Raw genomic sequence first — 26,316 nt, 5'->3', positions numbered from 1 at the left:
ATAGTTCGCACTCCCTGGCTGCCCTCTGCTCCTTCCCTTGTTCCCCAGAGGCGATCCCAAGGCCCTGCAGCTGGGACTCTTTACCTTTGCTCGCAGGCAGCGATAAGTTACAGTGACCCAGGAGGACAGTGATTCAGTTAAGGAATACAAACTGAACAGAAAAACCACTGTGCCCGAGCTTGAGAATTTCTGATAGAAGACCATTCAGTAGAATTCTTACAGCTTTATTTTCAGTATTAAACTGTACATGCACCATGGGGACGAGTGGCAGTGACATTACGTACATACGTGCCTCATTCTGTTTCCGTTTTCCACATTCCTACAGTTCTTCGTTCACACCACTGGGGTCAAATGGAGGAGACTGGGAGGGCTGGAAGAGGCTGCTCCTGGCTGGAGGTGAGCACCCAGGTCCTATCAGTGCGCCACCCAGAAGACTGAGATCATTGGGTCAATATTAAAAACTCACACAATTATGTGACCTAATGTTTTCTCTTGAGAGTCGCTGGCTGAGTTTACACCTTCCTCAAACTTGATACAGTAAAGAGTTTAAGTAATAGTTCTGGGCCTCTGGATTAAACACAAATATGCATTTCTGTTCTGAAGTTCAGAGTAAGCTTCTAATCCAGGTGAACTATTTTGATCTCTCTAGCTTACCAATAAAACCTTTTAACTAAAAATTTAAATTCTAGGGAAATGATAAGTAGTCCCTGACTTCTATGGGTGTACTGGATGTGCCTGTCTTAGTTATCCAGTGCTACTGGAGCACAAACACAGTGGGTGGCTCTAACAAATTAATTTTCTCAGTCTAAAGAGCAGGGAGCCAGCTCTCAGGGAAGGCTTGCTCTGTGTCTGCCTTAGAAGCAGGTCCTTGTCTCTTGAGCTTCTGCTCCTGGGTGATCTTCAGGGGGCTTGCTACTTCTCTTCCCCCAAGTCTACTTTCTCACTTGCTTGTTAAATCTCAGATCTAAAAAGATTCTGATTCAAGACATACCCCACACTTACTCTGCCTCATTACCATAACAAAAGCAAATGATTCCTAAACTCAATGATAATCACAGGTTTAGCTGGGATTTACAACACATGTTTTATTGGGGTACTAACAGTAGCTGTGTACTAAAATAAAATACATATTTATGCTGACATGTAATATTCCCAACCCTCAAAGACAAAGATTAGATTTTTGATAATAAGTGAAAGTTTAAAAAAAATGTAGTTTTATACATATGTTAAAATATCAAGAAATGCAGAAATCAATAAAGCACTATTATTCTGGGAAATAAGTATTCCTAAAATTTTATTTCAAACCCTTTATAAACCAAACTCACTACCACAGAGTCAATTCTAACTCAGTGACCCTACAAGACAGGATAGAACTGCTCCTGTGGATTTCTGAGACTGTAACTCATTATGAGTAGAAAACCTCATCTTTCTCTCAAATACCTTTACCGATTACTAAAAATGCAGCCTCAAGTTGGCAAAATATATTTTCTAGAGTATTATGATGAAGGGATGATAAGCTCTCCAGGTTAGCGTTATCACACTGCCATACCAGATAACGCTATGCACAAGTAAAGGCCACGCAAAATCCTATTTAGAGATTAAGTGGTGCTGGGCACGAACAAGCCTAAGTAGAAACTGAATAGGACAAGAAGTGCTGAATATTAAATGAACTCATGTAGCATAAAACAAGTAACATACATGTAACTGTTACTTTAAAACATTACTTAAGAATTACTGCATTGCATCAAACGTTGCCTGTTTAGTAAATGTAAAAACGGTTATCAAGAACAAACAAAACTGCCAGTGCTATTCTAAGTTACTTTTATTGTCATAAATAACTCTTTATACAAACACTTCCAGCAGATGTAAATGTCAGCTGTCACCTGGTTTAACCTAAGTATTAAATGTAGGTAATAGTTAACACTGATAGTTACATCTCCATGTAACCTTCATGCAGCTTCTTTACATTTATTAAGACTTCAAAAATTCTGATACCTTGTCAGAGAGAATCTATATAACAGGATATTTTGGTCTCATGGTGCCACTTCTGCCAAGTAAAGTGTATTATCATTTGCCCCTGTCAATGCTGTCAGCCAAGGATTTAAAATAATACCAATGTTTACTGCATTTTACAGAAGCACAAAACATGTTTGCATTTCCTCTATGGTAACTGTGATCCAAAAACATGCCAACGTGCAAACTCAGCATCTAGGTTGGTAAACACTAGTACCAAGACACACAAGTCTTCCAGGCAGTTACATGCTGGTTGGTATCAACTACTGTTTTTAAGTGGCACACAGACATATAGTTTGTAATAAGGGTCACATAAAAATAGTTCTTTTCATAGAGAAAGTCAAGGCAAATTAGCTGTCGTTATTATTTCATCTATTCTAGAAACTGCAGCTTCAGAGATCACACACTATGCTCCTAGGAGTAATTCACATTTCCATACATTAAATCTGAAAACCCTACTGACTCTATGTTTCCCTTTTAAAGGATTGTGGTGAATTATTACATGGTTCAAGGAAATGTTTATTTGAACACAGTATTGACTCATAATCTATAGTGTGAGGTGCACCTTCTTGTCTGAACACTTCACAGATTTTTGTTAGACAGCAGGACTTATTTCTCATAGGCTTGTTATTTGGAGTCAATGGTCTATCTATTAAGTGCTCAGTATATTGTCTGGCACACGGTAAGCGCTGATGGATATACACTATTAATATTATTTTCATTACCCGAGTAAAACTGTCACTTATAATAGGAAAACTGGCTACAATAGAAGCTATGCCCACAGATGTGACTGTTGGGGCGGGGGCACGAGGCAGCCCCTCCTTCTCAATTGTGCACATATATTAAACTAACTGCTTCAAACATTACAATCTACTTTACGATCATGTTATATCTGTTTGTTTCCTGAAGCTTTTCCTATGGCCTTTAGCCTAAAGCAATATGATTCTGACATGACAGCTATTATTACATGGCAATGAAGGCATTTTATAACAGCTTAACAAAGCAGAAGAGTTATCGGTGTTACTCAGGACAACCTACCTTAATTTTTTTCTTTACATCATGCAGTACATCACATCTTCAAAAAACATTTTCATCCTATCTTCTCTCATATAGAAACAGTAAGAGCTATTACAAAGTTCTATCCTCTAAGTAAAAAACCCACTAGAAAAGGTACTTGTAAAAACCATTGTAGGTTTATTGAGACTAAAAGGATGCACAGGGCCAACAGAAGGGAATTAAGTTCTTAAATGGTCTTAATACACTCGTATTAACACTGACTGGAATAAAGTGTGTGTTCTAATATATGCAAGGGATTTAGTATGATCTTAACTTTGTGAACCCCCACCCCCACCACAAATACATGATTCAGAACTTCTTAAATTTGACATAATGAACACAATTTCAATCGCTGCCATTGTATCTACCGTATAGGGCAGGGTACAACTGGCCACATGGATTTCTGAGACTGTAAATCTTTAGTTAGAGTAGAAAGCCTCATCTTTCTCCCAAGGAGCGACTGGTCGTTTCAAAGTGCTGACCTTGTAGTGTGCTTAGCAGCCGATGTGTAACCTACTATGCCACCAAGAAAAAAATACTCTTTTTAAAAACTGATTCCTGTCATTTTTCTGGTGTCAAATAAGGGAAACTTTTTTTAAAGGTAGAAAAATATATCTGAAATCACACGATTCTGATCCTTAATATATTAACCTGAAACTGCTCAGACTTCAAAAAATGATCCAACCTCCCTGAATATATTCTTTAGAGGCACAGTAAAATCTTTCCAGTGTTGTCCTGATTAAAAAGGAGAGTCTGGAAACTAAGTAGGAAATATCTCCACTGTATTAAAGATAAAGAACAGAGAAACTGAAGGCATATTCTCTCTGAATGTGATGAGCTGGCCTACAACCTTCAGAGAAATTTCAAAGAAACGTGAAAGAAAAGCTCCACTGTTAATCTTATCTGCTAGTAGAGAGATTCAAAGTGCACAATGTGTCAGCAAATGTTAGGAAACAGAGCACCCAGTGTCCTTCTGAGGTTTGATATCTGGTTCTTTCACAGGTTTTACTTCTTCTTCTGCTTTAGGCTTGGTCTAAGGAGAAAGAAAAATACAGGGTAAGTAAGTATACGCTACAAGATAGAAGATAAACACTAGATCTTTACACTTCAGATATTTTAGCAATACTGTACTGGAGCAGTGGTTACAAGTTGTGCTATGATCAGCATCCTCAGCAGTTTGAAACCACCAGCAGCTCCCTAGGAGAGAGGTGAGGCACTTTCTTCCTCTATAAACAGTTTCAGCAACCCACATAGGGATCACTGTAAGTCGGCACCAACTCGGAAGGCCGTGAACTTGGTGGGGTTTTGGGTACTAGATTCCATAGGAGCCCTGAGGGCACATTGGTTATGCATCAGTCTGCTAACTGCAAACTCAGCAGTTTGAAATCACCAGACACTCTGCAAAGAGTTACAGTCTTAAAAATATGCACAGGGGCAGTTCTACCCTGTCCTATGAGTCAGCATCAACTTGATGGCAGAGAGTTTTGGAATATTAAACTGCACAACAGTGAGATTAACAAAGCTGTTCTATAGCCTACGTATCAATTCAATTTAAGACGAAACCATAAAGTAACATTCCAGTGAAGTCTGACATTTGGAAATAACTATAATTGTATAAGGCTATTCCTTAAGTTTATTAGGGTTGAACAGGATAAAATATAGTTATTTTACAAAATAGTAGTTTTTGTTTGGGAAGGGCATTATATAAAAACAATCTCATTTCAAGGAAGAAGCTAGGCTGCAAAATAGTAAGATCGTTCTCATTTCTTGTCACAGATTTTAAGTTTTTGGGTAATTAGCCCTTAAAATTTCCACTTAATCTACCATTTGCTTTAGATGATATGTGTTTGATTTAGATGATATGTCACTTGAATATACATGAATAAAAGCAGTCAGATTTTACCCCTGATAATTTCATGGACTATGGAAATTAGGTCACACCGTCAAAATCTCTGCTAAGGTACAAACAGTATTGTCCCAGCAATATACACATGATGAGCCATTCCTTTCAGGCCTGTTCTTTGGAACTCTTTTTGAAGATGTGAACGGGAAGGTATGTTGAAGATACTATCAGCCAATTACATAGAAAACGAAATAACTCTAAGCAAGTTCTATGTTAGATTATTCTAGGTCCTATAGTTAACTAATTTAACATTCAAACAAACATTTCAGTCTACCAAAACAGAGCAAAATGTCAAACAGTCAACTGGAATCCTCTGCTTAAGTTTTTGTGAGTGGAAGAACAATACTCAAATCTCATACACTGTCATCCTTGGGTCTCTTGGTGAGGTCAAACGCAGCCAATGTTTCTGATGTCCACTGAGCACTCGTAGGAGGAAAGTCGAAAGGTACAGGCTCCACAAGGCCATAATTTGCTTTGAGTTCCAGTTGTGGGGCTTCGGTTGGAATTTTTTGGAAGTAACTGAAAAAGGAAATTTAAGTAATAATTTCATCCATCTATTTGATAACTATTTGAGTGCTTATATTCAAGGATCTGAGTGAGACAATGAAAAATAAGACATGCCATTTCCCTGCTTCATGTATCTTACAGATAAGTGAGACAGTCATGAGATGAACACGGGAATGCAAATGAGTTAGATGTACTTAACGTCCAGAGAAAGAATGGCAAGGGAACAAAGGTTTTTTTTTGTTAAAAAGGGTCCAATCAAAACAATGACTTTGGAGGGGATCTGCTGGGCCAGTTACAATCAAGGCAGAGGTCAGCTCAGAACGGTATGCGACAGTTGACTGAGATTCCAAAGGGGTCATCATGATTTTCTTCAAGGGAATAGGATGACAAAGAGGCTTATTGGGAATACATTTTACCAAAGTTCTGCCCAAGAATTAAAATTTTTTTTTTCAATTATGACAATGCACATGCTCATTCTTTGAGGGTGTCCTAACAACATTTTATTAGGAAATTTTACTACATCCACCCTCCAGTCCAGTTCTTGCCCCATTCAGACTTCTTTTATTTCCCAAATCAGAACACATTAAAAAGAACATTGAGTTAAAAAAAGGCCATTTAGTAGAGAAGCAACAAGTCAGGTCACAGGCACCAGAAGACCAAAAACAAAACAAAACAAAGCAAAGCAAAAAACCCCCCAAAAACTGTTGAGAATGAGGAGAGTCAGAGCAGAGACCCAAAGCTCATCTGCAGACAATAGGACATCTCCCTCACAGAAGGGTCACTAGGAAGGGAAGTCAACCAGGATGCAGTGTAGCACCAATGAAACACACAATTTTCCTCTGGTTCTTTAAGGCTTCCTCACCCCTCGCTATCATGACCCCAGTCCTGCCTTTCAGTTCTGGTTAGAACAGAACATGAACACTAGAACAGATAACAGCTCACGACACATGGAATCCAGGTCAGGTAAATCCCTCAAGAACAGGAATGGGAGTAGCAACACCAGGAGGGGAGGGGGAAGGTGAGGGAGGAAGAGGGAAGCGATCTCAATTATTGATGCATAGGATCCCCCTGGGGGATAAATAACAGAAACTGTGGGGGAAGGGAGACAGCGGTTGGTGCAAGATAGGAAAATAATAATTTATAATTTATCAAGGTGGGGAGGGAGGGAAAAAAGAGGAGCCGATATCAGGACTCAAATAGAAAGTAAATATTTAGAAAATGATAATGCTAACAAATGTACAAATATGCTTGATACAATTGATGTATGGATTGTATAATAGCTGTAAGAGCCCCCAATAAAATGATTAAAAATAAATAAATAAAATGCAAAATATAAAAATAAAAGAACACTGAAACATCATCATCAACAACAACACAATTTGAGTCCCTTGAGGATGCCCACACTGCTGTTTGGACAGAGTAAATCAAAGAGCACGGGACTATATGGGGAAGGGTTAGAGAAATAAAAACACAATCTTCAGAAGTGTATGCACCTACATGGAGAATCAACATTTAGATGTTTTTCTTTATATATACTCACCCCCACCCCCCCAACACCAGTAACCACACTCCTCTTCCTTCTTGGGTTCCTCGTTTCCATTTATCCTTCTTTCCTGCTCCTTTTTGCCATCTGAGCTTTGTCCCTGGACAAATGCTACCTTTTAGTCTCATACAGTTATTTTGAGAAACTCATTCCTTTTAAGTGTAGTGTTCCTTTTGTAGGCCTGTTTAGCTACAGAAGGTGAACCCAGGGTGGGTTCGGTGCCCAGTTTGAAGGGTGTTTGAGGCCAGTCTTGGGGAATCTACGAGACCAGACTTTATCAGACCAGTTAAGTCTGGTCCTTTAGAAGAGTCTGAATTTTGTTCTGCATTTCCCCCACATTCTGTAGAGAACCTTGTCTAGTCCTGAACAGAGTGCTTGGCAGTGGGCATGATCTTCTGGGTCTATTAGTCCTTGCTCGAATTTTTAATTTTTTCTTTCTTCTAGACAGGAAGAGAACACTAGTCCCATTCTGTATGGCCACCTGATAGTTTGTAACACCCCGTTGCTTACACATCACAATAGCATGTAAACACTGGTCTCTGAGCTATGCTACACCTATGACTTAGCTGTCCCTGAGACAGCCAGAAACCCAGCGACTCATTCCCTCAAGCTGGTTAGGGCTAAAAAGTTCTCAGAATGTTGCCTCTATACATATGGAGATATTTACAGGACATACAAACATACAGGTAGATACACTCCTACCAACCTATGAAGGGACTTCAAAAAGGCTGCTGGAAAAGCAGAATTAGAAGATAGTGCCCCCTCAAGAGACTGCTGTGCATGCAGCCCTGTTCACCTTGTCCCATCGATTTAGCTTGCAGGCCTGCCTACATATCCATTGGTAGATTATTGTTAATTATTATGGAAATTACAGTGTTGGTTCCAAAAGAGAAAACCAAACTTACTGCCAATTGAGTCAATGCCAACTCTTGGTGACCCTTCAGGACAGAGGAAAACTGGCCCTGTAGGTTTCTGAGACTGGAAGTCTTCACGAGAGTAGAAAGCCTTCTTTCTCCCAGAGTGACTGGTGGTTTCAACTGCGGAGCAATCCACTTCATAACCACTGTGTCTCCAAATGCCCATAGGGCCGAGTATGTAACCGTGCTTACTTTGTTGTCTGTTACTCTTCGGTTCCTCCTTTTGGTTTCGTGATCTTGTACTGATCACCTGTCTGTTGTACACTGCCTTTCTCTTCATCCATATTACCATGTGTCCACTATCCAGTGAAGGAGCCCTGGTGGCACAGTGGTTATGTGTTGGGTTGCAAACCACAAGATCAGTAGTTTGAAACCACCAGGCACTCCATGGGAGACATAAGGCTTTCTACTTCCGTACAGTCAGTCTGGGAAACTTCCAGGGGCATTTCTACCTTGTCCTTTGGGGTTGCTATGAGTCAGCATCAGCTTGATGGATGGCGGTGAGTTTTGGGTATTACCCAGTTAGTAATATCCCCTACCGCCCCTCCCTGGGAGCCCTCCCGTGTGTAAATATTTCCTTGACTTTATATAATTAGGAGAGAAAATGAATGCTCTCGTAAGTGTAATTTAACATAAAGTGTTAAGAATAGCTAGCAAATAACAGAAAACACGGTTATGTAAGATATACAAAAGCTGTACTCACATAAATCCATTTTCCCTTTGGCACTTTTCTAGGGTATTCTTCACCAGACTGCCAAGTTTCCTAAAGAACAGGTGTGCAGAAGGCTTGACTGTTGGCCCAGGGCCTTTGGTCTCACCATACTCTTTGCATAAAGTTTCGGCCTTTGCATAGACTACAGGTGTAATGGACACAGAACACAAAGTTGTGTGGGTTTATTTATTGATATTAAAAAGCTTTAAATAAAAAATGGTTTGCCTCTTTGAAAACAAAAAACCCAGATCCCTTATTCCTCAACCCAAACATTGGACTGAGTGGCTAAAAAAGAGAGAAGTAAAACCAAAATGGATTTGGAATCTTTAGTGACAAACAAGTTCATTTCAAACAAACAAACAAACAAACAAAAAAGTCTAAAAATTGTACTGCTCTTCACTTAGTAGTGTCAATACCAAGAACGATATAAATAAAACTTGTGTATTTTCTGTAGCTCTTACATTTCCAGAGATTTCTCTAATTATCTCACCCAATTCCCATTTTCTTTCATCAAGTCAGCCCAAATCTCTTTTAACCTCCCATTCCCCTTCATGATTAGGCATTTGTTTTCCCAAAGGGAGTTAATTTTTTAGCAGAAATACTTACATTTTTCTGCTTCTTGGAGAGACCTGATTGCTTCACCACACTTATCACTAGCCAACAAAGTCTGACCATGATAACAGTAAGCCTGGTAACAGAAACAATTTTTTTCCTAAATGAGTTTTTCCACTCTCATTGTTTTAAATACACATCAGATGAATAAGTGCTTTGTCTATTGTTTAAAAGTATAAATGCAATCTTTTATATCTCCTAAGCAAGCTTTATCCAATCTCTGCTCACTGGGACTATATAAAAGGTGGAATCACATCAAGCCTTGAGTCAAACTAACCTCCTAACCAGTCAGAGAGAAAGAGTATTTACTGAAATCCTGTTTTCAAAACAGAATACGGCGAGGGGTGGGGGGCAGGGCGGGGAGGGCAGTACTGTGCTGAGACACAGAGAAAGCTACAGGCAAGGCTCTACAGTGAAGAACTGAAGAGGTGTCCAAGAGACATGTGTAGCCACTGGTAATAAGGCATCGACTGGATTGCATCTGAGACGGACACCTGTTAGCTTCTAAGACCCCTATTGCTTACTTGAGCTATGTTAGGCCGAATGACTTAAGTGTCCCCGAGACAAAGTCCAGCGATTCATTCCTTCAGTGTTTGGCTACGGCTAAGGGGTTTCAAACTGTGACCTGTTTGCTCTACTATATAGTTGCTTTTATTTACAACACGTACAATAATCCCAAACATACAAATCTTTAGTCTTGGTGGCATGTGGGTTTAAAAGTTGAGCAACTAACTACAAGGGCAGAAGTCTGCAATCATCGCTGCTACTCAGGAGAAAGCAGTTTTCTAATCCCATAAAGAGTTAATCTTGGAAACCACTAGGGGTAGCTCTCCTCTGTCCTATACAGTGATTGATGGCAGTGAGTCAGTGATTGATGACCGTGGTTATAATCTCACTCATGAATGGATTGTCTGTTATGTTAACGAGGGAGGGATAACACAATTTGTGTCCCTTTATATTATTTGAAAAAGATGGACTTAAAAATAAAGTGTGTAAAATTTTTAAAAAATGAAAGAAAGGAAAATTTGGCAAGTTTGGCTAACAATATGTGTTCTAGAATGTTCACCAAGGATGTGGCTACACAATCTTAAGATTGTGACTAATCAAGCTAATCAGCTACCAGCAAAAGAAGCATCAGCTTAAGACTGAAGGGAACAGAGAAAGACAAAAGGGAAGACTAAGAATACTACGACTTGAAATTCTTGATGCAGAAATCAGTATAATGCGGTCCTCTAGGAAAAGAATACGCTCACCACTGAAGTCACTTAAAGAACACAACTGTTCACGGGAACAAAGGAAACATAGCATTCTCGGCATCAAAGGGTAGGGTCACAGCTTTCCAGGGATCAAAGTGTTGGATTGTTGTCAATGCTGTTCTAGAGTGTGGGGCTGTTGTCAAGGTAAGCTAGGGGATGGGGCAACTGCCCAAGGCTGAAGGGGTGGGCATGGCATGAAAATCAGGAAAATCGGGCTGCCCAAAGCCGAGGGAGCAGAGTTGTTGTGCCATGGGCCTGATGCGTGTAACAGAAGCCACCCAGAGCCTAGAAGCTAGGCCTGCTGCTCAGATGGTTCTATCGAACAGAGAACTGTTTTCAAGCCTTGAGAACTAATAGATAGAGTTCTACTGGATTTTGGACTTGACTGGCGCCCGTTATCCCTTCTTTTCCTCCATTTCTTCCCATTTGTAATGGGAAAGTCTATTTTGTGCCTGTTTTATCATTGTACTTTGGCAACATACAGACAGTATTCTAGATTTCACAGAATGAAGTAGAATTTTACCCAGGATAGATTACTGGTAAAGTTTTTACTTCTATGATTCAGATGATGAGACTTTGGGCTTGGGAATCAATGTAAAACTTAAGGGATTATGGAATGGAATGATTGTGTTCTGTGTGTAGGAAAGACATAAACTGTCAGGGGCCAAAGAATGGAATGTTACTGACTGAATTATGTACCCCTAAAATATATAACCTCTATGCCTGTAGTTACAGTCTCAATTGTAAACAGATGGTCCTTGTTATTTTAATGATGCAGGATTAATATAAGACGTCAGAGAGACTGAATAAGTGGGCACAGGAGAGCTGAAGTAAGATAGATGCCAAGCTACATAGAGATCGTCACAGAACCAGGAAGCAGAGGCTAAAGAGGTGAAGGCCTTCTGAATGCAGACTTGTAGCCTCCTGAACTGTGAAGACTTACTTGTTTGTCAAAGCCTCCACTGGTGGTAGTTCTGTAAGGCACTACTATACAGCCAAGACATGCACACTACGTGTCTCTCATAGGTTCGCCCACTTACTTGGCCTACTGCTCTTTCAGAAAAATTCCTCAGTGACTCCCTGGCAATTAAATTTTTTTTTTTTTTTCTTTCACTATAGCCCATGATCCAGGAAAAAGTATAGGTATCTGCTTTCGCAGCCCAATGACTGTTCCACCACTATTGCCCCAGGGGGCAGTTATTACTCACTTTGGGAAACACTGGTCTACATCACGGCAGGAGTTACACATACTCTTGTATAGTATGCTTGGAAACAGATAGCAAAACGTAAGAGATAAGATTATCTACTCAGATCTGAAAAATGCTTTTTACTACCTCATATGCTATTCTAACTGAGAACACACTAAGTGTGTCTGTTGAGTATTAGACCAAGCTCTCTGCCGTCAAGTCAATCATGACTCACATCAACCTATAGGACACGGTAGAACTGCCCCTCCTGTGCGTTTCTGAGGCTGTAAGCTTTTCCAGGAGTAGAAAGTATCTCTTTCTCCCATGGAGTAGCTGGTCGTTTCAAACAGCCCACCTTGTGGATCGCAGCCCAATGCATAACTACTGAACCACCAAACTGGTAACTTCTGAAAATTGGAAGTTAATTCCAAAAGTTATTTGACAGGTTTTTCCAAACCCAGGCGATATACACAGCATGATATGCCTTGTGATAAAACCCAGTAGATATCTTTGTAAATGTATAGATGAACTGTATATGAAATGAGAGGACTCATATAAAGCATGCCAAAATGTCCAAGTTAAATAGCAATTCCATTGCTGTAATCCAACTTTACAATTCTACAACAGCTTCTCTTTCCACCCAGTTTCGTTCACCAAGGTGGTATTGCCAGTGAATATTACTGAGAACTGTCCATTATGATGAAATGCTAATGAAGAGGCAGGTGAGGTGAGATGTGAGACCTAGCACTCCAAGGGCTGGCTGGAAAAACAATAATTAACAAGGTTGTCAGAGTGACAAATACTTACATAAGCCATGTAGAAGCACATTTTTAAGTGAAGATATTTTCTCCATTTTGCACAGTATGCAGGATCCAAACTGGATAAAGTATGATCTAAAGTTACATTTTAAAAAGCAAAATATAATTTCACCCTGATTCACTAGATTCTTTAGTTCACATGTTTTGATGGTTAAAGTAGAATGCGATTTAAACCCAAACTCAAGTAGTTATAAAATCCAAAGAAAAACACCCCATTTTATTTAAAGTAATTTTCTCATAACTACGCTTTAAGCTACATGTTAAGATTGTTTGAATGTCATAGCACTCTTTGATTCGTGGGTTAAAGTAGCTTATGCTTCAGATTATGACAAAAATATGTCTACAAACTTCAAAGGAAATGAGTTCATTACTATTTTCTATTTTAAAACATTTTTTTTAACAATTCAGCAATGTAAAAAGTAGCCCATCCACCTAAGCCAGAGACTCCTAATTCTCATTCATTACCTTGATCATTGACTCTTGTATAGAACACGTGATTCTCCCTCCTACCCAGCATTTGCCAAACATCTCTCAAATCTATCTCCTCTTCTCTACTCCCTACTTCGTATCTTTGTCAAAGCTTTGATCATTTCTTCCTTAAACTGTAACAATTTCCTCCTAAGCAGGGCCACTCCTTCACCCTAGCCCATCTACCGAATACAGATCAAATTCCAAGTTTCAGCTAAGTGCAGCCACCTGAAGTCCCAGAATGTGTTACGTCCTTTCTCATCTTGTACACACTACATGTTCCACTAGACTCCAAAGCTTCCTAGTAAACTTATACTTTCTATTTCAAAATAAGGCTGAAATGCCATCGTCCTGCAGTTTTCTAGGTCATTTCACTGCTCATCATCATCTCACTTGATACTATAATAATGGGGTTACATGTTTGTTTCTTCTCTAGACTCTCAATTTGCTCTATTTATCTGTGTATACCCAGCAATAACACAGTAACCATCCCATAAACGGAAACTTCTGTTTCCTACAGGACTGAGTTAAAAGACAAATGGACTAATCAGAAGAACTGAGTTCTAGTTCTAGCATCTCTCCTGCTTGCGGCAAATGTATGGGTTAGTCATGGTAACTCTTGATTCCAGTTTCTGGCCTAAATAAAACTACACAGACTAGGAAACAACATTGTTAGATCACGAAAACTCCAAACTCACTGCTGCGGGGTTGACTTGACTCACAGTATCCTTATTCATTACAGAAACCAGAAAAGTTAAAAGGGGCCTCTATAATTATTAGCTATAATTGGCTAAAAAGAATAGCATTATTCTTTCCATTTGAACAGTTTTAAAACATACTAATTCTGAAAAGTTTAATTTTAAAAAAAAAACAAGATTCATAAAGCATATATTCTAATTTTGAAAATGAACAATCAGAATAATTTTGTTTTGCTTAATTAGACTACAGCTGATAAAAATCTTAAAAATCTAAAGACTATTAATTCCAATAACAGAATTATAAGCTTACCAGCTTTTTGATAGAAATTGGCTGTTTCGTATGCCAGGGCAGCAACTAGTCCTGGGGCATGTTTTAGCTCAATTGCTCGAGCAATTGTGACTGTAACCAAAACATAACAAAGTGAACCTAGTGATACAGTCATTTGCATTCACCTTACATTCAATAAACTAGTAAAATAAAATCTGTCTTAAAATTGGCATTTAAAGCTACATTTTTCACATGAAAAATATAAACAAACAAGAAACAGAGTTGGTTGATTCTGATGCCATTTCTTTTTGAACTAAAGAAAAAGAAATGCCTACAATGTTTCTGTAATAAAATTCCTATAGCCTGCCACCAAAGAGCAATATTGTCCAGGTAAACAAAGTAATGACACTTTGAATACATTTCTTAGTACAGATCTTTGAGTCTAAGAACATGAACTTGACGAACACAGATTAACACTAACCCATCTAGTCCTATCATGTCTCCATTATCAATGCTGTTTGAATTAAGAAATCCTGTCCAAGGCGTACATTAATCCATGTGTGAAGAAAGCAGAAGTAAAAGAATGAGCAAGGCAGAGGGTAAAAGATGAGTTAAAGAATTCATTTTATGGGCCAGGAAAGTCATGAAATCAAAGCTTTTGTAAAACGACCCACTACGTGGTAAGGTCTGTTTGTCTTGGTAGTTAAGAAAGAAGGCGGGTGCTAAAAGCAAACTTATTCCTAATAATAAATCTGTCAAAAATCTTGAACTCAACTCCAGCTATTTCTGATTTTTCTTTCTTAAAGAATCAAATGCCAATGTAGACTTTCTTCAAGGAATCTTCGAACATTTAGGGATACCTTCTTGAGCTTCAGCCTGACACTGGACAGTGTAAGTATCTATGAGCCGTGCTTCCAGATCCCTTCCCTTTTCTGCAGGTGTAATAAGTTTTGGGATATGATTTTCCTGAGAGAAAGAAAAAAAGATAAGAAATTCGAATTCTATTTTTAACCTGTCAGAGGTAAAGGAAATGGTCATTTTTAGATGTTCCATTTGGGAATTTACTAGTAATTCAGACAAAACAAGAACTCTATAACAAGAAACATTAAGCTTACGAGGACTAAAAACTGCAATAGATTATACAGCCCAGCTTTTGTATGAACAAACTCTTTAGAAGCAAAATTTTAGTTTTAAAAGATTGCTTGGGTATGCAAACCATAGTTGCATCTTGGAAAATGCTTAACTGAAACAGCAACCAAAGCCCCCTTTGCACAATAACTTGAACTGCTCATTTACATTAACAAGTGAAAATACCCAAAGGAATCAATGATAGATAATGCTATCATTAACTTAGAATCAGCCTTGGAATTACTACACCAGCATCTTGTACAAGAGAGCCCAACATGGGCCTCCAGAAGACCATCAGGAGAGAGTGGTGCAATTTAAAGTGGGGGACATCTGGAGTAGAAAATACATTAATCTTTCTCCTAATTCCCATCTCATCTCCAGGCAATTTAATGTAGCTGGTGTGTATTGTCTGCCCTTCTAGTCTTTTCTCTAAGAGGAATCAGTCAGAAGTTCAGTTTTGCAGAATCATGACTGCTCTGGCAACTGTTGCAGAGAACAATGGGAACCAGTAAGATCCATTTTCTTGTTCTGGACTCGCCTATCCTTTCAGAAAAAATACAAAAATCAGTTGTGCATTATAACCTGTGTTTTCTAATTTTAAAATTTAATAGCAATTTAAGATTAAAATCAAGACAGAGAATATATACTATTTTGATTCACCTTATGAAACAATTCTGTCCACCCCCTCAAAAAATACAAACTATTCAAATAATTAAAACAATAGGCACATGTATGTATATTTTACCTTTAAGTGTTTAAAAATCCCAGCTGCAATTTTTAGGCTTCGATGAACTTCTTTTGCTTCATCTTCTGTTATGCTTAAAGGTAGTAATTACAATAGATAGAGGATAAATTGTTTTGGGTATTAAAACCAACAACTAGTATACACTATCATAAAATCCAATTACCCTATTTTTGCAAATAATGCACACACACATAATACATGCAACACACCTAAGAAAATTTCAAGTGTGGGGGGCTGCCCACTTGACAAAAAGCACACTGAGTATACTATATGCAGAATACTATGGCAGTCATTTATGTTTCTAACCTCTGATTTTCTTCCTTTAGAAAAAAACACATGGAATCCAGGAATAGGAATGGGAATAGCAATACCAGAAGGGTAGGGGGAAGAGGGGAAAGGAAGGGGGAACCGATCATAATGACCGACACATAACCACCTCCACCCCCAAGGGGGAGGAACAACATGGGGGAAGGGGGACAGCAGTCAGTGTGAGTTATGAAAATAATAATAATTTATAATCTATCAAGGGGCCATGAGGGTGGGGGAGGAAGGGTAAAAAGAGGAGCTGATACCAAAGGCTAATTGGAAGTAACTGTCTAGAAAAGGATGGCAACATATGCACAAATATGCCTGATACAATTGATGTATGGATTGTTATAAGAGCTGCAAGAATCCCAATAAAATGATCTCTTAATAAAAAAAGAAAAATCTAATTTTATATGAAACACATTTACATGAAAAATATCCAAAGATGCCATGCCACAAATGAATAGATGACCTTCCTAGAGGTAAACTCTGAATAAATATCTCTTCATTTTTTTCCCTTCTAAACATGTATGCATGCAAAATACATCATGATTTTAATGTAAGCACACACTTATAAAACATACATACTCACCACTCTGCTTTTGCTTTATTTGCTTGACACACTGCAGGGGTCACCTTCATTTGTATAAGGCTGCATGTTATTTCCTTATCTGGATGCACCAATGCTAATTTGCCACTTTCTTATCCCTAAAATGCATTGCTTCTATTATAAAAACTGTATCTCATTTTATTTTTTAATTCTTGGATTCCTTAAAATATTTTCCCAAATACTTTGAAGCCTTCTGTGTTTCTTTTCTCGGTGAACTGCCTTGCTCTTTGCTCCTTTTTAATTGGCTTGTTGGTCCTTTCTCGTCCATTTGTAAAATATTTTATATATTACAAAAGCAAGTAATTTGAAATGTGGGCTGCAATTTTTCGACTAGTGATATATTTAATTGGTTCATTTATGGTGTCTAGGTTTTGGGGTGTGTGTCTAATTTAGAAGGACATTCACCATGACAACGGTATTAAAGCTATGTTTTCTGTCTGCACACTAGGCTCTGTAATTCTGACACTTAAAACAGTAAATTATGAGGCAACTTTCCACTTGTCCAAAGTAGTGCCTTTTATCAATAGCTTAGACTATATAATAATGCAACTCCGTATTTTTGAAAAATAACACATATGCCCATAACCCTCCGCTTGGAACTTACTTTTCTTTTCCAGCCAGTCTTGAAGCATATTTGGTGTACCATAGAGCTACATTAAATCCCATGGAAATTAATTCAAAAACAGCATCCTGCTGGGCACTAAAATTAAAAATATGATAAATTAAGTTCTGCCAATAAGTGAGACCGCTACATGACACCTATCATGCTTGCAACTCAAAATTGCAAACAACTACGTACTAACAGCATCTGAGGCACTTTGGGGGTTTGTGTACAGAAAAGATAGCCTGGTGATTAGGCAAGAGATGAGAGAGACAACAAACATACACACAGATGTATTTAGCAATAAATTGCTATATGCAGCAGTCTAGTATGTGCTTCTGGAAGAAAAAATGTGGCTCTCTACTCCCATAAACATTTACAATCTTGGAAACCCACAAGGGACAGTTCTACCTTGTCTTATAGGGTCGCTAAGAGTCCGAATTGACTGAAGGGCATTGAGTTTGGTTTGGGACTGGAATACATGCTTCATCGTAATAAGCCTGAGAATTCAAACCAAACGAGCTGCTATCAAGTCAATTTCACCTCCTAATAACTTTACAGGACAGAGCAGAACTGCCCCCAAACTGCAGAAAGGTCTTGAACGGTAAGGCAAGCAGTTTTGAAAAAGAAGAAAAATGTTTGAAAATAAACAAGCTTATAACTTTATTTTTCCTCTAAATTCTATTAAGTATGACACAAAAACAATGACAAGAAATGCAAATAATACCAATTTACTACATTTCTTATAAGAACCTGAAAATCCTTTATCGTTGTCTTATTTCCAATGATAAAGGAAGCAAAAATAATGCCCCTAATTTACACACTTAATACTAATATACAGAAAACTATCCAGAGAACAAAGAAACTAATGTGCCCTTTCTCAAAAGGAATGGATTTCTCTTATCTTTTCAACTGAGGTTTTCCTCGGTTTTATTTTGTTAAAAGCCTTAATTTTTTCTCCCCTTTAGTTATGTTTTTCTCTATATGAAATCCAGGACAATCTTTTTTTTTTTCCTTAAGGACAAGTAAATCTATAGACAGTAACTGGATCAGTAGTTTCTTGGGGCTATGGCTGGGGTGGGGTTGACAGTGGTGGTGGATGAGGAGTTTGCATTTTTGTATTTGTACAAAGGTAATTCTAAAGCAGCAATAGACATTTGATCATTTAACAAAGCCAATGGTATAAAAAGGTAATTGAACAGAACACATACTTAATTCATATAAGTCAGTGGTTCTCAACCTTCCTAATGCCGCGACTCTTCAATATAGTTCCTCATGTTGTGGTGATCCCCCAACCAAAGAACTATTTTCGTTGCTACTTCATAACTGTAATTTTGCTACTTTTATGAATTGGGCGACCCTGTGAAAGGGTCGTTTGACCCCCAAAGGGGTTGGAACCCACAGGATGAGAACCGCTGATATAAGTGATAAGCTAGTTCTGGTGGGAAGTTTTTAAAAAGGGCAAAACCAGATATGGGGAAATTTGAAAGAGAATACTGTGTGTCAGCAAAGTACAGGATTGGGGTAGAATTGGAGTGCAGGGGAGAGAAGTCGAGACAGAGACTGGCCAAAGAGGTCTGAGCTCTCCATCAGATAAAGAAAAGCTGCCGAGGGTGTGTGTGTGTGTGTGTGGGGGGGCGGCTGCTGCCAGACCAAAGCCCTGCTCTGCACTGCCAAGTAAGTAAAGACTGAAAGTCAGGCTTGTGGTCCAAATTCCCAAATCATTCTGTGCGAGCTTATGTAATTCTACTATTAAACGTCAAGGCCATCCAACTATGCAGTTCTACTCATTGTTTGAAAGCATTATCTTAAAATCGATTTGATCCAGTACAACCACGGTACATATTACTTAATAGAACGGGTTAGGAGCTCAGATCAAATGTTTTAAGCTAATTTCCTCCTACATGAAAAAGAATTTTTCTTCGTCAAACACAGTGGCTAAATAGTTACAAAAACTGGCTCCAGGGCCAGCCTGGCTAACCTTGGGACTTGTCCTTGTAATGTATCAGTCCATTTGAAATTTTGAATATATCGTAACTTGCTTTCCTGGGTAGATTCATCCAATGAATTTATGAAACCTACAGAAAGATACAAGACATTTTAGCTTTAGACAGAACAACACAAGTTCTATTCAGAAAATTTTTTAGCTAACTTTGCCAGGTGTCTGAATAAGAAAGTCCTAGTTCCTGCCCACCCCTCCATATCGCTTGCCTTCTCCTACTATAATATAATAGGAAATATGTGCACATTAAAAATGTTAAACTTCAGAAAGACCAAGCAATTCATTCAAAAAGTCTAAAAATTTAATGTGAACATGCAACTATTTCTAAAAACCTTAAAAGTTAATATAAATCACCTTGCAAAAGTGAAAAGTATGAATCTACTGCATTCTTCATCATTTCTGGATTACAGCTCAAGTCAGTCAACAGTTCAAGCAAGCGTGTCCTGGATGACCTCAACTCACTTCAATGAGAAAGACAGGAACAGTAAATAAGCTGTACACAGGTGGGAATCAATATACAAACACTTAGGGGTGTCAATGGAAGAGCTTCAAAACATCACACCCACACCCCTCTTGAAGGTATTACCTAATCCACAGACTCGAATGCATGTAAGCCGAACTCTACAGATATGTGAAGTTTCTAAAAACAATTGCTTAAAAAGTTAAAAACTAAAATAAATCCAGTCTGATTAAAGGGCAAACCTTGGTTATAATTAGCTAACGAATGTACCTGGGTTATGAATAAAACAAAACAAGCATTTGAGATTGAGCGGAAATTAAGAACGCATCAGTTAAACAGAACACTTCATTAAATACAGTACTTTTAAAAACAGAAATCTAACATGCTAGTGTACAATTTCAATATTCCCTTCAAACATCAAAATTTGTTTTGCCAAGGTATGATTTAAAACATAAAACTGTATTCTAAAACTTCACACATACTAAGAATATGTAAAACCATGCAGCTAGGAGGTGGTGTCAATGGCCCCTAGTCTCCATTTCCCTTGATTCTCTTGTAATGCTGCTGAGCTTTTTTTGTCCCTCCTCAAGTTTCCTCCCCCGACCCAATTAAACACTAAACCGTCCAGGTTCTTTTACCTTTAAAAGTTCCTTGTGTGCGTTTCCCTATGTTTCCTTCTTATTCTCACCTCCTAAAATGTTCAGTTTTGGGCTTTCTGGTTTTCACTTGAGACCTTATATATTAATGCAATGTCAAACTACATCCATTCTAGATGTACTGCTATAGCATACTCATCTAAGGCCAGACAGAAATTACCAGCAACAACATGAACACTGACAACACACTTGAAATGTGTGTCCCTTGGTTATCTAGAGCGGGTTTAACAGTAACAGCAAAGCGGAGGGCTCTTGACAACAGGCATTTCGTCTCTCATGGTTTAGGAGGCTACACGTCCACACGTAGGGTGCCCAGTTCTAGCAGAAGGGCTTTCTTTCTCTGCTGGCTCTGGGGGGAGATTCCTTTCTCGTTTCTAGAATGATGGGCCTGGTCAGGGTTCCATGTGCCTTGGCCAATCTTTCCTCTAGGTTGGCCAATCTTCCTCTAGGTCTAAGAGGTTCTCAGTGCAGGGACTGTGGGCTCAAAGGACATGCTCCACTCCTGGCTGTTCCTCATGGCACTAAGTGTCGCCCTCTCTGCTCCTTTCTCTCTCCTTTAATGTCTTGTAAGAGAGAAGGTGAGGGACCCCAGGGTTGCAGTGGTTACAAGTTGGACTTCGATCTGCAAGGTTGGCAGTTTGAAACCACCAGCAACTCTGTGGAAGAAATAGGTGGCTTTTTATAGTCCTGGAAACTCATAGGGCTTTTCTCCCCTGTCCTATAGGGTCCCCATGAGTAGGCATTGATTTGATGGCAGTGAGTGAGTGAGTGGAGAAAAAAGGTGAGGCAGACCTCACCCCAAGGACCTCACCTTACATAGGAGCAGGACTGTGACCTAAATAAGGGTGACAACTTAAGTAAAGGTGATGATCCAATACCCCATTAACATAACACACATAATCCAATTCTGCCTCATTGACCACAAGCAGAGGTTAGAATTTAGAGCACATAAAAATATAGAGGCTAACAACCACATACTAAGAACCATGGCCTCGTCTAGTTTTGGCATGTTTCTGGTAGCGGACACAATTGAATCCAGGACAGTGTGTGACTAAAGATTACATTTAAATTGTAAGTACCATGAGACTGTGTACTCAGAATTTAATGTGTTCCCAGGGCAAAGCAAGTACTCAGAAAATTCTTGTTGAGTGAAGAATAAACACTTGATTTAGGAGAACTGTAATACAGTGGTGACATTTAGAAGAGAGCTGACTTAATCATGAATGGAGGCTTATTCCAAGAAAGTACACAACAATTACATACAGCTGACAAAAAATGGGATGGGCTACTTTATGAATGTGCCATTGTTTTGTTAAGTATTTAATTGAAACCGGGAGGAGTGATTCCTGAACCAGACAGAAACTGGACTATCCAGACTCAAATAATCAACTAGTTAATTCCAGTCAGGTGCTCCAACAGCACTCTTAGCCCCCTTTTGTGTAGTTACGTTCATCTCAAATTTATCAGTTTGTAAAAATGTACTTAGAAAGCTTTAATTAATGCTGTTCACTTTGTAGGGAAGTCATTAGTTCTAAAGAAGGGACTTGGCTCAATGCTACAGATAACAGAGCTAGACTGGGACCAGACTATAGTCAAGGCTTGTTTCTGTATGGCCATTGGCCTGTTTTGTACAGCCCTTTTACGCCTTTAAAGGATTATTAAACCAAGAAGACTGTAATAGACACCACATATGGCCTAGAGTCTGAAATAGTCACTATCTTGCTCAGTGCAAAACCAATCGCTGATCTTTGGTTAATTACTAAGCCAGTTTCTCTAACCTTTGCACCAATCACTTCTTTCTTTAAAACAAAGGGAGTAACTCTTGTGCTTTTCCTTTATTAGTTATACCAATGTTTCTCGAACTTCCAGCATGAATACCTTTCAACCTCACAGGGCAGGGGAGTCAAACAGGCTGGCTGATTCAGTCTTTGAAATAATTTCTTTTTTTGGTTGTTGTTCCAGCCAAACACATCTAGTTACTCAACTGTCTTTAAAACGAAGCATTCTGCACAGATATTATTTTCTACTTTCCCCTCTTACAATCAACATCTGGGCACTATAAACAGCCACACAGTAAAACCTTTAGTCTTTGCAGGAAGTAAGGTCTCTATTGGGGCAAATCAAAACTCTGCTACTGGAATGGAAAGCAATCAGAGGCAATCATAGCAAATATGCGAACCAGTGGGAGTGTTTCTGTTTATTTCCATAAAGAGTGAGGGGCCAAGCTATGCGCCATAGCTTGCCAACTCATGATCGAAGTTAGGGGTCCTCAAACTTTTTAAACAGGGGGCCAGTTCACTGTCTCTCAGACCGTTGGAGGGCTGGACTGTAGTTTTTTTTAAAAAAACTATGAACAAATTCCTATGCACACTGCACATATCTTATTGTGAAGTAAAAAAACAAAAGGGGAAAAAACACCGGTGGGCCGGATAAATGTCCTCGGCGGGCCGCATGTGGCCCATAGTTTGAGAACCCCTCATCTACTAAGTCATACAATTTATTTAAACCCCAGTTCTAGATCTTTCTTCCTAAACGGACACTTAAAAGGTTATTTTAGATTGTTGGAACCTCTCCCTGCTTGCAGGGATTGTTGGAACCTCTCCCTACCTGGGTAAATAGCATTAGCCATTAACTATGACGTGGCATATCTCTTGTACTATTGTAATATGATACTTAACTCTTTTATCTTGATTGCTTTAGTTTCTTTGTTGCCCAGCTTACTAATCCCAGAATTAAGGACCTTGGCTACTGAAGTTTAAAGAATTGGTAATTTAACTCATCACATGTCCTTTTATAAGTAGTAATGCAGAGTCTAGAGCAGGAACAATGTACTATTTGGTATTTCTATACTTCCCACTGGATCTCAAAAAAGCATCTTATCGTAAGAGTGATCCAATCACTACACGACTAAAACTTACTTGCAAATTTTTGAAGCAGCGGGGCTAGTAACTACACCATAGTAGTTAAAAGATACCGGAGCTGTAGCTTTCAATGGGTTCCTATGAAACCAATGGGTCATTTTCCCCAAATGTTTTCTATAGGCAAAAAAATAGACAAGTCACAAAAGTTAAGCAGAGAACATTTAATGAACCGTGTAAATAATGTAGAAGTAATTACTTTTAAGATAAAATAAATTGTACAGGATATGTGTACATACAAATGAGTATATGTCTATATTTACCTATACCTAATTAAAATACATCATTGCCACAAGTACTGTATATACTCGAGTATACAAGCCGAGTTTCTCAGCACATTTTTAATGCAGTTTTTGTGATAAAATTAGGTGCCTCCACTGATATTCGCGTCGGCTTATACTTGAGTATAAATAATAAGTCTTGTTTTATTTAAGGTAATCTATATTAAGCTGAAGAAGCCCTAGTGACATAGTGGGCTATGTATTGAGCAGTTCACCGTTAAGATCAGTGGTTCAAACCCACCAGGTGCTCCCTGGAGAAAGTTGAAGCTGTCTGCTCCATGAAGATTTGAAATCCAAAGGGGCAGTTTTACTCCATCCTAGTGGGTAGTCATGAGTCAGAAGTGAATTACAGTTAGAGGAGGAGTCTTGGTGGCACAGTACTGAAGTGCTTGGCTGCTAACTAAAAGGTCAGTGGTTGGATGCCACAAGGTGCTCCGTGGGGAAAAAAATGTGGCAGTCAGCTTCCATAAAGAGCACAACCTTGGAAACTCTGTGTGGCAGTTCTACTCTGACACACTTGAGTCACCATTAGTCAGAATTAACTTAAAGGCAACTAGTTTACATACACTTACATCAGGTACCTAAAAAACCTAGCATTTGAAAAATTTCCCATAGTAATGGTGATGCTAAATATACTAGAACCATAATTTTTAAACTTTAAAGTAGATAAAAATCATTTGAGACTTCTCATTAAAGTGGCGGTTCTAACATCCAGACTCCAGTTCTGAGTGGCGAAGTATTGCATTTTGGTTGGACAGGGGCAAGTAAGAGCACAATATCAGATGAATGCCATTTCCTTCCAAAATGGGTTCAAATCATAATCTTTTTAGATGGTGAAGACTACTTAGCAAGAAATGGCCTTATTTTTGTTTCTGCATTATATTGTTAATGTCAGTTCAAGGGTCATAACCTTTGTTCTATAATAATGCAGTCCCATAAAATAGCTAAAAGAACCAATATTTTCATAATAAAAAGTAACAAAAAAATTAAAAAAGCTATACTTCAATAGCTCCTACCTTAAAATTAAAAAGTCTAAAATCAACTACTAGGTGAAATCCCAACTTAAAGGGAAAATTTAATTACCTATCTTTTTGGTTTAAAAAACAAAAGGCTGTCAGTTGCCTAAAAGTCCCTGGGAGAGTAGTGCAGGTAATACAGGATGGACAAGCTAAACATTAAAGGAAGTAATAAAGAAGAAATCTGATAGTTTACTTAACTTGAAGGAATTATACAAAGTTGTCATTTGACTACTTGTCTTATGATTAAAATAAATGTAGGCTTTATTCAGTGTACAAAATATCATTTACTTATTCATGATAAACTGCTTTGTCACACCATATATTCATAGAACGTGCTCGGTGTTTCAATAAAGAATTGATTCAAACCCTAAACAAGCCCTTTAAAACTAAACAAGCCTTTAAAAAAAAATCACCCGAACATTGTCTATGTAGACCTCCACTGTAACGTAAGTAAACCAACATATCAATCATAGCTTAGAACTCATGCATTTGATTTTACGAAAGCAAAATTTCTATAAATACTGCATATCCACGTCCTGGCCCCAAATGTCTAAAACTTACTGAACGAAAATGCCTAAGGTTTGACTGCAGTAAGGGGAGAAGGGACTGAGTACTGCAGTCTCTGGCCTGGCCTCCTTTCTCCGGTTTTCAAGAATTCGGAGGGTGGGGAGGAAGCAAGGCACACCCAACTGCAGGTGCCAGTTTGACATTCTAATCGAGGCGGCCACCTCACTTCTCCCACCGGATTCGACTAGGGGCCCTTACTGCACACCCCCCTTGATCCCCGAGGAACCTACCTGAGAGCCCACTTCCTGTTTACCATCCAGCCTCTTCCGGTCTGTGCTCCGGTTGGGCGCGAGGCTGCCGGCGGCAATGAGGCGCAGGCGTCCCCTCTAAAAAAGCCCCTTTTTCTAAACAGACCTTTGTGTAGAAAGCCGATCCTATCAACCCGAGAACGCCCGGCAGACAGAGGCCGAACGAGCCCTCCGTGACTAATCAAATCTCTCAAGTACCAGCGGAGATGCAGGGGCAAGGGAATTCGGCGCATCTGGCGCTTAAAAGCCACCTGGACCGTGTGGGCCTTCTGATGTTCGTCTCAAGGCCGTGACAGGGGGCTTTGGGGCTCCGGTCCAGCAGGTCAACCGAGATTGGGGTCACAGGGGCCACTGCTGGGCCTCCTGGGAACGCGCGCGGGGTGAACTGGGTCTGGGAAACGCCCACCTGAGGCCGTACTCACCGGACTTCTCCGAGTCCGTCCCGCAGTCCTTCTCGGGGGAGCCAGGCAGGGTCCGCGCCTGCAGGAGGGAAACAAGGCGAGTCGCGGAACGGGCGCTCCCGAGCGCGAGCGACAGGAAACAAGGGCGGACAGCCCGAGTCACGTGAGCCGGGCAGCCATGACAGTTCCCGATGCGGCGCCGCGCGCCCAGGAGGGGCGGAGGCCGCTGGGTTCTCTCAGCCCCTTCAGGACCCTCCGTTCTCCGGCCCTCCTCTGACTCGCCCCTCGTCGTTTTCCCTCGTGAGCCGCGGCCTGTCGGCAGGGCGGAATACCAGCGCCGGGCGCACCGCCCTAGACAACGAAGCCGCCGCACCAGTGATGGCGGCCGTTGCGCGCGGCGGGGCGGCCTCGGCCTC

The 26,316-nt window shown here is 39.5% G+C and overlaps 1 protein-coding gene across 1 annotated transcript; it reads right to left on the bottom strand.

The window, feature by feature from the left end:
• Window positions 1–3,616: 3,616 nt before the first annotated feature.
• BROX (BRO1 domain and CAAX motif containing) lies at window positions 3,617–26,285 on the bottom strand. Its single transcript, XM_004699928.3, has 13 exons — window positions 25,922–26,285; window positions 23,385–23,501; window positions 19,705–19,811; window positions 19,330–19,426; window positions 17,352–17,447; window positions 15,832–15,904; window positions 14,819–14,924; window positions 14,001–14,090; window positions 12,514–12,599; window positions 9,258–9,339; window positions 8,643–8,793; window positions 5,332–5,491; window positions 3,617–4,102 (listed from the first exon to the last, which is right to left on the bottom strand). The coding sequence occupies exons 2-13, from the start codon at window positions 23,483–23,485 to the stop codon at window positions 4,016–4,018; spliced, it is 1,236 nt and encodes a 411-aa protein (XP_004699985.1). The 5' UTR covers window positions 23,486–23,501; window positions 25,922–26,285; the 3' UTR covers window positions 3,617–4,015.
• Window positions 26,286–26,316: the final 31 nt, after the last annotated feature.

The sequence above is a fragment of the Echinops telfairi genome, unplaced genomic scaffold, assembly GCF_000313985.2.
Source record: "Echinops telfairi isolate 266 unplaced genomic scaffold, ASM31398v2 ScPeMD7_7424;HRSCAF=8462, whole genome shotgun sequence".
Lineage (NCBI taxonomy): Eukaryota > Metazoa > Chordata > Mammalia > Afrosoricida > Tenrecidae > Echinops > Echinops telfairi.
Note: the sequence above shows the minus strand (reverse complement) of the source record. Positions and strands in the feature narration are given on the sequence as shown.

Excerpts from the sequence above, each read along its gene's own strand:
- BROX (XM_004699928.3), bottom strand. The coding sequence starts at position 23,485 with ATGACCCATTGGTTTCATAGGAACCCATTGAAAGCTACAGCTCCGGTA. Across the intron at positions 15,905-17,351 it reads AGACTGGCTGGAAAAGAAAA|CATAACAGAAGATGAAGCAA; the intron begins GTAAGTTCCAAG and ends ACTACCTTTAAG. Across the intron at positions 5,492-8,642 it reads CAAAGGGAAAATGGATTTAT|TTACTTCCAAAAAATTCCAA; the intron begins GTGAGTACAGCT and ends TTCCTTTTTCAG.